The sequence below is a fragment of the Pseudophryne corroboree genome, chromosome 10 (assembly GCF_028390025.1).
Source record: "Pseudophryne corroboree isolate aPseCor3 chromosome 10, aPseCor3.hap2, whole genome shotgun sequence".
Classification (NCBI taxonomy): Eukaryota; Metazoa; Chordata; class Amphibia; order Anura; family Myobatrachidae; genus Pseudophryne; species Pseudophryne corroboree.
This window is the reverse complement of record NC_086453.1, coordinates 287,296,478-287,311,784: the sequence shown is the minus strand read 5'-3', so window position 1 is coordinate 287,311,784 and position 15,307 is coordinate 287,296,478. Positions and strand designations below refer to the sequence as shown.

The 15,307-nt window shown below is 41.8% G+C and overlaps 1 protein-coding gene across 2 annotated transcripts in view; it reads left to right on the top strand.

The window, feature by feature from the left end:
* MMEL1 (membrane metalloendopeptidase like 1) overlaps window positions 1–15,307 on the top strand; it is a 536,727-nt gene that overhangs the window by 196,754 nt on the left and 324,666 nt on the right. Inside the window, exons 1-2 of one of the 2 annotated variants that reach the window (XM_063943336.1) lie at window positions 12,111–12,613; window positions 12,964–13,127. In XM_063943336.1, the coding sequence (XP_063799406.1) occupies window positions 12,564–12,613; window positions 12,964–13,127 (214 nt within the window). In that variant the 5' untranslated portion in view covers window positions 12,111–12,563. Of the gene's footprint in view, window positions 1–12,110; window positions 12,614–12,963; window positions 13,128–15,307 lie in introns of those variants that run through there. The other variant, XM_063943337.1, reaches the window with a different exon arrangement.

Genomic DNA, 15,307 nt, shown 5'->3' with positions numbered 1-15,307 from the left:
CTAGGCAGGCTACGCTGTGTATCACCGCTTTCCGTAAGAGGCACATCGCTGACAACCTCTTACGGAAACTGAGGGACATCATCCTGCATTGACTTACCCCACTTAGACTCTCCTGGGGATTTGTGATATCGGACAACGCCACCAATATTGTGCGTGCATTACAACTGGGCAAATTCCAGCACGTCCCATGTTTTGCACATATAATTAATTTGGTGGTGCAGAATTTTTTGAAAAATTACAGGGGTGTGCAGGAGGTGCTGTTGGTAGCCCGGAAAATTGTGGGCCACTTTCGACATTCTGCCACTGCGTGCCGAAGACTGGAGCAACAGCAAACACTCCTGAACCTTCCCTGCCATCTACTGAAGCAAGAGGTGGTAACGAGGTGTAATTCAACACTCTATATGCTTCAGAGGATGGAGGAGCAGCAAAAGGCCATTAAAGCCTATACATCCACCTACAATATAGGCAAAGGAGGGGGAATGCACCTGACTCAAGCGCAGTGGAGAATGATTTCTGTCTTGTGCAAGGTTCTCCAACCTTTGAACTTGCCACACGTGAAGTCAGTTCAGACACTGCCAGCTTGAGTCAGGTCATTCCCCTCATCAGGCTTTTGCAGAAGCAGCTGGAGAAATTGAAGGAGGAGCTAAGATGGAGCAATTCCGCTAAGTATGTAGGACTTGTGGATGGAGCCCTTCATTCGCTTTGCCAGGATTCAAGGGTGGTCAATCTGCTGAAATCAGAGCACTACATTTTGGCCACTGTGTTCGATCCTAGGTTTAAAGCCTACGTTTTATCTCTCTTTCCGGAAGACACAAGTGTGCAGAGGTGCAAAGACCTGCTGGTGAGTAAATTGTCAACTCAAGCGGAATGTGACCCGTCAACAGCTCCTCTTTCAATTTCTCCCGCCACTGGTGCTGCAAGGAAAAGGATAAGATTTCCTAGCCCACCCGCTGGCGGTGATGCAGGGCAGTCAGGAGCAAAAGCTGACATCTGGTTTGGACTGAAGGACCTGCCAATGATTACTGACATGTCTACTGTCACTGCATATGATTCTGTCACCATTGAAAGAATGGTGGAGGATTATATGAGTGACAGCATCCCTTGCACAAACTGGCTTTATTTTACCTAAGTTGCCCCCCCTCCAGTGTGTACTCCGAAAGAGTGTTTAGTGCAGCCGGTAACCTTTCCAGCGATCGGCGTAGGAGATTACTTCGACAAAATGTGGAGAAGATGATGTTCATCAAAATGAATTATAAATTCCTCTGGGAAGACCTTGACCAGCAATTGTCTCTGGAAAGTACACAGGGACCTGTGATGGTGGATTCCAGTTGGGACGAATCAATACTCTGTGAGGAGGAGAAAGTACACAGTGAAAGGGGTGAGGAATCAGAGGATGAGGTCGACATCTTACCTCTGTAGAACCAGTTTGTGCAAGGAGAGATTGATTGCTTCATTTTTGGTGGGGGCCCAAACAAACCAGTAATTTCAGCCACAGTTGTGTGGCAGACCCTGTCGCTGAAATTATTGGTTTGTTAAAGTGTGCATGTCCTGTTTATACAACATAAGGGTGGGTGGGAGGCCCAAGGACATTTCCATCTTGCACCTCTTTTTCTTCTTTGCATCATGTGCTGTTTGGGGACATCCGTATATGTTCAGTGGTACTGCCATATAATTCCAGTGATATTGCTGTATAATTCCAGTGATATTGCTGTATAATTCCAGTGGGAATTGTTTGTGTTGCTTGGCTTAGTCATACAGCTACCTCATTGCACCTCTTCTACATCTTTGCATGAGGTGTTGTTTGGAGCCTTTTTTTTATATCTGCCCTCCTGTCTGCCACTGCAGTGCCACTCCTAGATGTGCCAATTGTTGGTCTCGCTTGGCTTAGTCATTCAGCTACCTCATCTTCTACATCTTTGGGGCCTAGTTTTCGAAAAGTGTCATCCTGTCTGACACTTCAGTGCCACTCCTAGATGGGCCAGGTGTTTGTGCCGCACACTTGGGTCGCTTAGCTTGGTCATCCAGCAACCTCGGTGCACCTCTTTTTCTTCTTTGCATTATGCATTAAGTAACTGAGCGTTTTCCGGGAGTGTGCTAAAAAAACGCAGGCGTGTCAGTGAAAAACGCGGGAGTGTCTGGAGAAACGGGGGAGTGGCTGTCCGAACGCAGGGCGTGTTTGTGGCGTCAAACCAGGAACTAAACGGACTGAGCTGATCGCAATCTGTGAGTAGGTCTGGAGCTACTCAGAAACTGCAAAGAATTATTTCTTAGCAGTTCTGCTAATCTTTCGTTCGCAATTCTGCTAAGCTAAGATACACTCCCAGAAGTCGGCGGCCTAGCGTGTGCAATGCTGCTAAAAGCAGCTAGCGAGCAAACAACTCGGAATAAGGGCCTATGTGCTGTTTGTGATCTTTTTTTTTATAGCTGCCCTCCTGTCTACCACTGCAGTGCCACTCCTAGATGGGCCAGGTGTTTGTGCCGCACACTTGTATTGCTTAGCTTAGTCATACAGCGACCTCTGTGCAGCTTTTAGGCCTAAAAACAATATTGTGAGGTGTGAGTGGTTCAGAATAGACTGGAAATGAGTGGAAATGAATGTTATTGAGGTTAATAATACCATATGATCAAAATTACCCCCAAATTATGTGATTTTAGCTGTTTTTATGTTGTTGTTTTTTTAATCATCCAGATCCAAAACCAAAACACGAAAAGGTGGTTTTGGCAAAACCAAACCAAAACCAAAACACAAAAGTGGAATTAGAACCAAAACCCAAAATACGAAAAGTGCCAGCTGCACATCTCTAATTTAAAGCTTAATAACAACATTTGTTTCAATAAAAGCATCCATGATTCTGCCTATCAGACTGAGAGTCTACGTAAGTGCAGGTGTAATTTTGGATGCATTCACAGGCATTCAAGCTGGTTTACTGTTTACTAAATATACTTCATTCATTTAATTCATCTTCTCAGCACTTGAATTTGTTTGTTTTGTTGTTTGTACAGATCAGCATAAGCAACCTAAGGATAGGCCAGCACACAGAGCCACAGACAGACACACAGACACACAGAGCCGGCCCTAACCAATATGACGCCCTAGGCAAGATTTTGGCTGGTGCCCCCTAGCACCACCACTGGTTCCGCCTCTGACCTTGCACCTCTTTCCCAGCACCATCACCCCTCATCCATAGCAGTCCTTATTTTGGTGTTTGTACCCCCTATATTTTAAATAGGAACAATTTGCACATTTGGAGCACAGCCCAAAAAGGGATGTGTTTTTGCTGGCAAGGGGCATGGCCACACAATAGTAACCCCAATTCCAATTACGTCACACAGTACTGCAACTTTATTCACATTTGATCATGTGATAGTGTCCATAATTCATATTACATCCCACAGTAGTATCACTTTACCTTATAAACGTTATGCCTCACAGTAGAGCCCCTTATTCACATTACATCACACTGAACTGCTCCTTATTCACATTACACCACACTCTATTGCTCTTTATTCACATTAGATGACACAGTAGTGCCCTTTCTGTACGCAACGCCACATAGTAGAGCACCTTATACACATAATGCCACACAGTAATGCCCCTTACACATGAGACACATTATTAATGTCCTTATAAACATAATAGGCCTTACACATTATGACAACCTTTATTAATGCCCTTTTACACATAATGTCCCTTACACATATGCCGCACATTATTAATGCCCTTATACACATAATGACACACATAGTGCCCCTTACACATATGTTGCACATTATTAATGCATTTTTACATGACACACATAATGCTCCTTACACATATTCTGAACACTACTGCACAACCAACCCACTCACATGCACACAGCAATCTCACTGCCACTAACACTGTGACCTCTGCCTCTGCTTGGATACAGATGTGTCCTCATAAATCTTGTCTCAATGCTAAGGTCGGGCACTTTTTTTTTTAATGAAAATGCATCTTATTTGCATTGCTATGTGGCTAGGATGCACAAGCGGCTTCTGCTGATCAAAAGGATATGCAGCATGCCTATACAGTATACTGTGTGAGACTGTGGCTGTATCTGCATATGAAATGCTACACACAGAATATAGGCATGCTGCATATCATTTTAATCAGCAGGAGCTGCTGATGCCCCTAGGCATATCAAATGCCCTAGGCAATTGCCTAGTTTGCCTATGCCTAAGGCTGGCTCTGAATATACATACAGTATGAGACCACTACAAAGGGATTGTTGGATGCATTACAGAAGCTGCATGAAAAGTCTAAATTAGGCAGTAAAAATATACATATTAATCCCAGAGAAAGTTAATAGCCTCGAACATTTACCATTGGACTCCTACTGCCCTCCATGCTTCCACTGACTTCTGGTATTCATTCACTCCTCCAATGCTAGCACCACAAGCAGAGGGAAGATGGGCAGCCACAAGAGTTTCACAACTCAAGGATGTTGTAGTGGCTAGCATTACTGCCTAACCGCACTGAAGTTCAATTCACAGCCATGGCCCATGGGTATTCTGTTTTACGCCAGAAACATACTGGTAGTTTGAATGGCTTCTGACAAATAATTAACCCTAGTGTAACCCTAGTGTAGCATCCAAGGTTTATCGCAATACATATGGATCATCCCCATATATATTAACCACTTGCCAGGCATGGTCGCATCAGATGTGCTCTATCTGATCTGGTCACACGGGATGCGACCAGTCAGATAGAGAGTGTTAGCAGCGGTGGGGAAGATAAAGTTCCCTCCGCTGCTGCTGTCAGAGGGACCGGAAGGTCCCTCTGCCTCCCTGCACTCTCCCCTACTGATTGCAGTGCTACCGATCACTGCTGATCGGTCAGCACGGCAGGATCCTCCCTTCCAGCGGCTGCTGACAATGGCAGCCGCTGGGGAGTGTAAATGAACCCTCCCAAGCCACCCCCAGACACCCCCTGTATACCTGCAGGCTGTCCCGGCTTTTAAAATGAAAGCCGTGATGGTCGCGATGTTCCCGGTCGATGTTTCGATGTTTGGGGGAAAATTAATTTAAAAAAATAAAAAATATTTTTTTTCCCTTTTTTTTTTTTTTTTTACTAAAATCATTTGGGATAGGGTTAAATTCACGTTCTTCACCTAATTCACTCATTAAAAAACTGACAATTTCGGAGCGGTTTTCGGCAAAATAAATAATCAGTTAAGTGGTTAATAATGGTCATTCCGAGTTGATCGCTAGCTGCATTCGTTCGCTGTGCAGGGATGAGGGGGGGAAAACTGCACTTTTGCGCATGCGGCACAATGCACACGCACGTACTATTACAACGAACCAAGTAGTTTCACACAGGGTCTAGCGAAGCTTTTCAGTCGCACTGCTGGCCGCAGAGTGATTGACAGGAAGTGGGCGTTTCTGGGTATCAACTGACCGTTTTCAGGGAGTGTACGAAAAAACGCAGGCGTGCCAGGAAAAACGAAGGCGTGGCTGGGCGAACGCAGGGCGTGTTTGTGACGTCAAAACAGGAACTGAATAGTCTGAAGTCATCGCAAGCGCTGAGTAGGTATTGAGCTACTCTAAAACTGCACACACAAAAATTTGTAGCCGCTCTGCGATTCTTTCGTTCGCACTTCTGCTAAGCTAAAATACACTCCCAGTGGGAGGCGGCATAGCGTTTGCACGGCTGCTAAAAACAGCTAGCGAGCGATCAACTCGGAATGACCCCCAATGTCCATGGACCTATGGCACAGCCCCATACCATTCTATAGGGCTGCAATGTGCCCATATACAGCAAGCTCCATAAAGTCTAACATTCCTGAACTTGTGCCCAGTAGCCATTTATAGTAGATGTTGTCTATAGAAGCATTTTGTGACCTTTTTCTGGAGTGTTTCAGGCTGTGACTGCGATTCCATAAGCAGAAAACACGGTGCCAGCATCTCAGTCCTGTAGCCATTCTGGGTAATCAGAACTTTTGCTAATCAACTGATCTGCAAACAATGCGGCATCTACGTATGCAGCCACTGAGATTTGCAAAGATGCCAGTGGACGTCTCAATACAAATCCTGGCTGCTATTGCTTTTGCATATTTTCTCGCACAGTAGCTACGTACATCTCTGAATCCCAGCTATGTTTGCATTAGCATACATCTCTGAAACCCATTGGGTAAGTATAGATGCATACCAGCATTTATGAATGCTGCTGTGCATAGGAATGAGGCGGATGTATTGAAATCCAATTGCAAAGCATTATACTGTACATACAGCCCTATATCACTAGAGATGAGCGGGTTCGGTTTCTTTGAATCCGAACCCGCACGAACTTCACTTTTTTTTCCACGGGTCCGAGCGACTCGGATCTTCCCGCCTTGCTCGGTTAACCCGAGCGCGCCCGAACGTCATCATGACGCTGTCGGATTCTCGCGAGGCTCGGATTCTATCGCGAGACTCGGATTCTATATAAGGAGCCGCGCGTCGCCGCCATTTTCACTCGTGCATTGAGATTGATAGGGAGAGGACGTGTCTGGCGTCCTCTCCATTAGAATAGAGATAGATAGATTAGATAGAGAGAGATTGTGCAGAGTCGCAGACAGAGTTAGTTTACCACAGTCAGTGACCAGTGCAGTTGCTAGTTAACTTTTATTTAATATAATATATCCGTTCACTTCTCTCTGCTATATCCGTTCTCTGCCTGAAAAAAAAAACGATACACAGCACAGTCAGTCACACAGTGTGACTCAGTCTGTGTGCACTCAGCTCAGCCCAGTGTGCTGCACAGTCATCAATGTATAAATTAAAAGCTTATAATTAATTGTGGGGGAGACTGGGGAGCACTGCAGGTTGTTAGCAGGAGCCAGGGGTACAATTATATTAATTAACAGTGCACACTTTTGCTGCAGGAGTGGTGACCAGTGCCTGACCACCAGTATAGTATTGTTGTATACTACTAATATCTCTTTAAATATCAACCAGTCTATATTAGCAGCAGACACAGTACAGTGCGGTAGTTCACGGCTGTGGCTACCTCTGTGTCGGCACACGGCAGGCAGTCCGTCCGACCAGAATTGTATTATTTATTATTATATACCTACCACCTAACCGTGGTTTTTTTTTCATTCTTTATACCATCATAGTGTCATCCTAATTGTTACGAGTATACTACTATCTCTTTATCAACCAGTGTACAGTGCGGTAGTTCACGGCTGTGGCTACCTCTGTGTCGGCACACGGCAGGCAGTCCGTCCGACCAGAATTGTATTATTTATTATTATATACCTACCACCTAACCGTGGTTTTTTTTTCATTCTTTATACCGTCATAGTGTCATCCTAATTGTTACGAGTATACTACTATCTCTTTATCAACCAGTGTACAGTGCGGTAGTTCACGGCTGTGGCTACCTCTGTGTCGGCACACGGCAGGCAGTCCGTCCGACCAGAATTGTATTATTTATTATTATATACCTACCACCTAACCGTGGTTTTTTTTTCATTCTTTATACCGTCATAGTGTCATCCTAATTGTTACGAGTATACTACTATCTCTTTATCAACCAGTGTACAGTGCGGTAGTTCACGGCTGTGGCTACCTCTGTGTCGGCAGTCGGCAGGCAGTCCGTCCATCCATAATTGTATTATTATTATAATATATACCACCTAACCGTGGTTTTTTTTTCATTCTTTATACCGTCATAGTGTCATACTAGTTGTTACGAGTATACTACTATCTCTTTATCAACCAGTGTACAGTGCGGTAGTTCACGGCTGTGGCTACCTCTGTGTCGGCAGTCGGCAGGCAGTCCGTCCATCCATAATTGTATTATTATTATAATATATACCACCTAACTGTGGTTTTTTTTGCATTCTTTATACCGTCGTCATAGTGTCATACTAGTTGTTACGAGTATACTACTATCTCTTTATCAACCAGTGTACAGTGCGGTAGTTCACGGCTGTGGCTACCTCTGTGTCGGCACACGGCAGGCAGTCCGTCCGACCAGAATTGTATTATTTATTATTATATACCTACCACCTAACCGTGGTTTTTTTTTCATTCTTTATACCGTCATAGTGTCATCCTAATTGTTACGAGTATACTACTATCTCTTTATCAACCAGTGTACAGTGCGGTAGTTCACGGCTGTGGCTACCTCTGTGTCGGCACACGGCAGGCAGTCCGTCCGACCAGAATTGTATTATTTATTATTATATACCTACCACCTAACCGTGGTTTTTTTTTCATTCTTTATACCGTCATAGTGTCATCCTAATTGTTACGAGTATACTACTATCTCTTTATCAACCAGTGTACAGTGCGGTAGTTCACGGCTGTGGCTACCTCTGTGTCGGCACTCGGCAGCCCGTCCATAATTGTATATACCACCTAACCGTGGTTTTTTTTTCTTTCTTTATACATACATACTAGTTACGAGTATACTATCTCTTTATCAACCAGTCTATATATTAGCAGCAGACACAGTACAGTGCGGTAGTTCACGGCTGTGGCTACCTCTGTGTCGGCACTCGGCAGCCCGTCCATAATTGTATATACCACCTAACCGTGGTTTTTTTTTCTTTCTTTATACATACATACTAGTTACGAGTATACTATCTCTTTATCAACCAGTCTATATATTAGCAGCAGACACAGTACAGTGCGGTAGTTCACGGCTGTGGCTACCTCTGTGTCGGCACTCGGCAGCCCGTCCATAATTGTATACTAGTATCCAATCCATCCATCTCCATTGTTTACCTGAGGTGCCTTTTAGTTGTGCCTATTAAAATATGGAGAACAAAAATGTTGAGGTTCCAAAATTAGGGAAAGATCAAGATCCACTTCCACCTCGTGCTGAAGCTGCTGCCACTAGTCATGGCCGAGACGATGAAATGCCAGCAACGTCGTCTGCCAAGGCCGATGCCCAATGTCATAGTACAGAGCATGTCAAATCCAAAACACCAAATATCAGTAAAAAGCCTCTTTTTTTCTTTGCGTCATGTGCTGTTTGGGGAGGGTTTTTTGGAAGGGACATCCTGCGTGACACTGCAGTGCCACTCCTAGATGGGCCCGGTGTTTGTGTCGGCCACTAGGGTCGCTAATCTTACTCACACAGCTACCTCATTGCGCCTCTTTTTTTCTTTGCGTCATGTGCTGTTTGGGGAGGGTTTTTTGGAAGGGACATCCTGCGTGACACTGCAGTGCCACTCCTAGATGGGCCCGGTGTTTGTGTCGGCCACTAGGGTCGCTTATCTTACTCACACAGCGACCTCGGTGCAAATTTTAGGACTAAAAATAATATTGTGAGGTGTGAGGTATTCAGAATAGACTGAAAATGAGTGTAAATTATGGTTTTTGAGGTTAATAATACTTTGGGATCAAAATGACCCCCAAATTCTATGATTTAAGCTGTTTTTTAGTGTTTTTTGAAAAAAACACCCGAATCCAAAACACACCCGAATCCGACAAAAAAAATTCGGTGAGGTTTTGCCAAAACGCGGTCGAACCCAAAACACGGCCGCGGAACCGAACCCAAAACCAAAACACAAAACCCGAAAAATTTCAGGCGCTCATCTCTATATATCACTCAACACACTCCTGAAGTCACATTGTTAGCCTCTGTTGTATGCATTGAGAGTGGGTCAAACAATCTGAAAATGAATTCAACTGATTCAGAGTTGTACACTATTCCAATGTTTTCACAACTGAATGATTATTGGTAGTTTGCGCATGTGTCACTGCTAGAAACGTGTGCTGGACCATTTTAACTGGTTTTGGTATTAATTAGTCATCCAGTTTTGATTTTGGATTCTGTTTTGGATTTCGGCAGTGTGTTTTGTATTTTCACCAAAAATTTACGAAAAAGCTCAAATCATATAATTTGCCCTTTTTTTTGTACCTAGAGTATTATTAACCTCAATAACATTAATTTCTAATCATTTCCACTCACTTTTTGTCCACTTCAAAGCTCACAATTTTGTTCACCAACGTAGGCCACAGCCTGGCTGGCTAAACTAAGCAGCAGAGCAGCGGCACAAACACACGGCAGTTATTTCTGTTTAAAATTGTTTTGCAAATTAGTACTGTATTAGCAATAACCTATCAAACCAACTCGCAAGTACTTTCAATAGAAAATAATGCAACATAATAATGCAAAATAATGCAACAAGACTCGTACGTGGAATATCATTGCTTTAAAGTAGTAGCAGTAGCTAACAAATGACTAAGAAAAAATAAATAAACTATGTGCAAAATAGCAACAGCAGATGTGGATGCCCCCTACACAAGTACACATGCCCCCAGCACATGCCTATTCTCAGTGCCCAATCTGTATCTCCCTCCTGGGGACCCTGGACCATGGATGACTGACACTCTGTGTCCATGTAAAGCCCTGATCAACCAGCTTTTTTGAGGAGCAGTTCCCCCAAATCTCCCCAACCATTAATAGAGCACTCCATACCTTTGGGTCGAATACAGTGCAGGGTACAGTGCGGGTCAGATACAGTGCAGGCTGGATACTGTGTGGGTAGGATACAGTGTGGGTTGGATATAGGCAGTTTGTATACAGTGTGGGTCAGATACAGCACAGGATACAGTGTGGGTTGGAAACAGTGTAGGCTGGATATAGTGTGGTTTGGATACAGTATAGGTCGGATACAGTGCATGATACAGTGCAGATATACCAATAGTGCACATACTGTGACATGGGGTGCCGACATTGTACTCAGTGCGAGGGGGCCAGGGGTGTCCTTAGTGTGGGGGTGTCGGTGGTGTAGGGGTGTTGTGGTGTCTTCAGTGTGGGGGAGCTTGCAGTGTCAACAGTGCAGGGGTGCTGGTGGTGTCCTCAATGCGGTGAAGTCTATGGTGAAGCGCTTATTGGCAGAGAGCTGTGACAGATGGCTCTCTCAGCCAATGATTGATTGATTTCAATGGGACTTTTGAAATTGGCACCCGAGGCAAAGCCGCAAGATCTGACAGCGGGATCCCGAGATTTTGCCTTAAAAAGGGATCCCTGGCAAATAAGGGAGACCCGAGCTGTGGCTTGGATCACTTTGTATCCTGGAAGTTGGGGCGGGCTTGAATTTCATAAAATCCGAACCATTCATTTCTAATCACTGCATAAATCTCCCCCCTAGCCAGAAAAATGATAGTTACGAGCTGGTTGGTTGGTACTTTATCTCTCTCCACTTTATCTCTCTCCAAGATTTGATACATATACCCCTAGGAAGTTTGGTACATCTCCCTGTATGCCTTTATTCTCAGTAATTATTGAGGTGGCCTGTGCTTGGTGAAGTGATTTACCTCATGCCCGTGCCTCCTTGTGGCAGGTACAGTAAATGCCTGACTAAAGAGTTGCTTGCTCTCTTAGGAGTCCAAGTAATCTTCTCCTAATTTGGGAGTCTCCCAGACATTACGGAAGAGTAGTCAATTATGATTTACTGCGAGGGGCGCATCTGACCTCAACAGAGCAAAGTGACATTATTATTTTTTTATCATTGTTAATAAGTAAGCACTGGTTATCCAATACTTTCCTAAATAAATAATAGAAAATAAGTTATCCCAAATAAGAAAGAGAGCATAAATGATCCCAAATTGATATAATTTACTGTCCTTGAACAGTTATGTCACATTATCATGGCTCAGGAGGATTACCTGCAATCATTTGGGATATTTTGCAATGATCACTGCTCTAGAGGGAATTCAATTGCGGGTGGTTGTCTTTGCCCGGCCTAATCAACTCGGCAACAGCCACGCCTTATGGGTTTATAGGGTTGCAAGCAGTTCTATGTGAATTTGGGATGTGGTCTGGCAAGGGGTGCGAGATGCGGTTAAACCACCTTCACCTGCAATTGAATTTCCCCTATTGTGTCTTTACACCCCAGTTTCCCTCCAGTATATTTTTAACCTAAAAACAAACAACAACAAAAATACAGCGATACATTTACCTTGAAAAGGGATTGTGTGCGAGTAACGCTACTACCATCCTATAAAAGTGCATTGGTTTGAGTGTAAAGACAAAATATTAGTTTCAACAGTGGAATCAGTAGCAGCTTTCTACATTTTCCCTTCCCCATTCCTCCTCTTTTGCTGTCTTTTTAAATCTTGTTCCCCACCCACTCCTGATCATATACTGTAGTTCCTCCAAGCTCCAAACAGCTCATTTGAGCACAGAAGTTTTTATGAGGAGTTAGCGGAGGTGAACAAGGGACAGCTTGCTATAGTAACTCGGTAGGAACAGACCTTAATGTAATATAATAGGGCTGTCTGATTTGTGAGAGAAGAAAATCGAGCTGTGGAGCAGTCAGCAAGGATTCTGTATGACAGAGGAATCACAATGTGGTTTTAAATGCACAGAAAAGGCAGAGATACTGTACCGTGGTTATTATAAGGATCAATAGAGCCCCCTGTTTCAATGAGGTCTCAGGAAGAAGATCTGTCTCATTTTATGGATACAATCTGCAAGCAGCACCATTTCATCTATCTATAGTATTTCATCTCTGGGCACTCTGCAATAGACATCCAAGGATATAGAGAGAGGAAAAAACATTGATTTCATTAACTTATATTACTTTATATACTTTGTGGAGATGGAAAATGAAGCTCCCAAAATTGTGGACAATCAAATGGAAAAATATATGTAAATATTTTTCTTCCTTTTGGAATTTATTTCATTTATCGCTGTATTATACATTGTGTTTCATAATGTACTTCTCTTGCCCTATAATGTATTTACTAACTTACTGCCTGTCTAATTGCCACTGAATGTTGTTGGAGCTTTGCATGTAGCACTATACACATTTGTGTACTTGTATTTCTCTCTCCCCCTGTGATGTGATTGCATCTTGCCTCTCTCTCTCTCTCTCTCTCTCTCTCTCTCTCTCTCTTCATCCGTCTTTCTCTCTCCCTCCCTCTATGGCTTCAAGTTGGCAATACCCATAAATCTAAATATATCTTCTGATTTATTTATTTTTTCCTTCTATTTTTAAGAGTTACAATAATGGGGAAATCAGAGAGCCAAATGGACATAGTAGAGAAATCAAACAAATCTGTAAAAAAGTCATGGAGCATCATGGAAATAGGTCTTTCTGTGCTGCTTTTTTTGATGACCTGTGGACTGGTCGCCCTCTTGGTGCTTTACACGACTAACAAAGGTAAGAATGCTATCTTTGCTTCATGAAGACTGTGATAATGCCCTGAACATCTCTTATCCCTGAACAGGTTAATGGATAGATGCCAAGAGATGGTTTCATTGCTGAAAGTCAGCAGCCTGTCCTAATTTTGTTTTAATAATCAGTTCTGCTACGCTCAGAGGCTCAGTATTCAGAAATCAATAACGTTTCAGTCGATCATGCTCACATAGTGTAAAAGAATATTCCAGGGCTTATAGGTTTGTATAGAATGCAAGCTGTCTCTTCTCTAAACTGGGCAATCATGCATGACAGCCAGATGTTAACTCCTTACTGTTGGTCCATTACCTCACCAAAGTGTCTCACAACTTTAATATGACCTCCGAACTTATGGATTGCATGACCTTTCAAATAACAGCAGTAGTTTAGCCCCACCTTGCAACTACTGTATATCTCTGCAAATACATGACTTGATATGACACCTATTTAATATTGGTAAAAAAAATAATAATAATAATTCTTTAATTTACTTAATGTATATGTAATTAATTTATGCGTGTCAATAAAAAATCGTATTCTCTGTAAAGGTTTAACATAAATAATTTTGGAATGTATTGCTAAAATGCATGTGTTATTTTTTTTTTTTTAGTTTCTGGACAATATTGCTTTGTTATAACACCTCTCGCTTTTTACTGTTGTATTTGTGTTTTGTAGCATTTTGGCCTATACAGTAGACGTGACTATTGATACTTATAGTCGGTAAATGACCACTATATATATCTATATATATCTATATATCTATATATATCTATATATATATATATGGATAAAACCTCTGCCAGGCGTCACTCCGCCGTCCTTTATTATCTAGTGCATACGGAAGACCCGCTGAGTGCCGCTCCTCTTTGGACTTTTATATATATATATATATATATATATAGAGAGAGAGAGAGAGAGAGAGAGAGAGAGAGAGAGAGAGAGAGATTATATATAGGTACTAAAAAAAAAGGAACATAAAAAACAAATCTTAAATAAATCTAAATTGTGCAATTTCCAATTAAATTTTTTGTAAAATAAATGAATAAATTACAATTATTCTTACTTTAAAACCACATTTTTGAGACTCCGTCACCCACGTGACAGTCGTTATGATCGCTTTAGATCCAATTTGGTCTGAGATAGCCATATGTGTGGAATTTCATGATCATTAAGAATGATAAATATCCATTTGGATTTCTATTAAACTATGTTGAAAACCCCCCAAAAAGTTTGATGATTGACTTCTGTGATGAACTTTGATACAGCTCTGACTGTTGATGTGATCAAGTAGACAGATCTGAAATTGTATTGCCACATTTACAGAGATAAAATGAGTAGGAATGTTTGTTTTCTCTAAACATTTGGCAGAATTCCATTGGTACAATTGCTTCGTTGGTTCCCGTTCATTTGAAATTATTTCCAATGAGACTGAAATAACATTGAAATATTTGGGTGACAAATTTCAAAAGAAGTCTCTTATTTTCAAATCTGTTTTGGGTAAATTGTGGTTTGTAAATATAGCACAGAATTGTGCTATGTTTTAACCAACACAATGTGACCAACCATACCTTTCAGATTATTTTATTGATATAATTTAATAATTATTTAAACCCCTAAGGATTTGTACACACTTTAATGTTCATTGTTTAAAAATATATATTATTATAAACAATTTACTGACGTTTTAAAAAAACGCGTTTTGAACAGATTTTCTTCATTTTCATAATCCTAACTTTCAAAATGAAATAACCTTGTTGGAAAAGTTTTATACATGAAACACAAATTAATTATTTACGATTTACAGTAGAAAAAATGGCACTTAATTGAATACCCCCCTTATTCTAAACTGTATTGTCAGAAATTTACGTGAAAGAAAAATTGTAATTGCTGCAAATTATATTAAGCAACGTGCTTTTTTCAGTTTGCCGTTCAATGATTTTATTAGTCTTCCGTGTAAGAGTTCCATATTTTAATTGCGTCTTTATTTTTCTTATTCAGCTAATCATAGATTACAATTTAACAGACAAAAAGTTAAACTGTTATGTATCGTACATTTTCAAAAGTAAATTGTTACATATTTACTAACACCTTAACACCGTAATAATGAAAAGATTAATTAACTGAAAGTAGTGGAAGCCTCTATAGGAAAAATATGTTAAGGCATT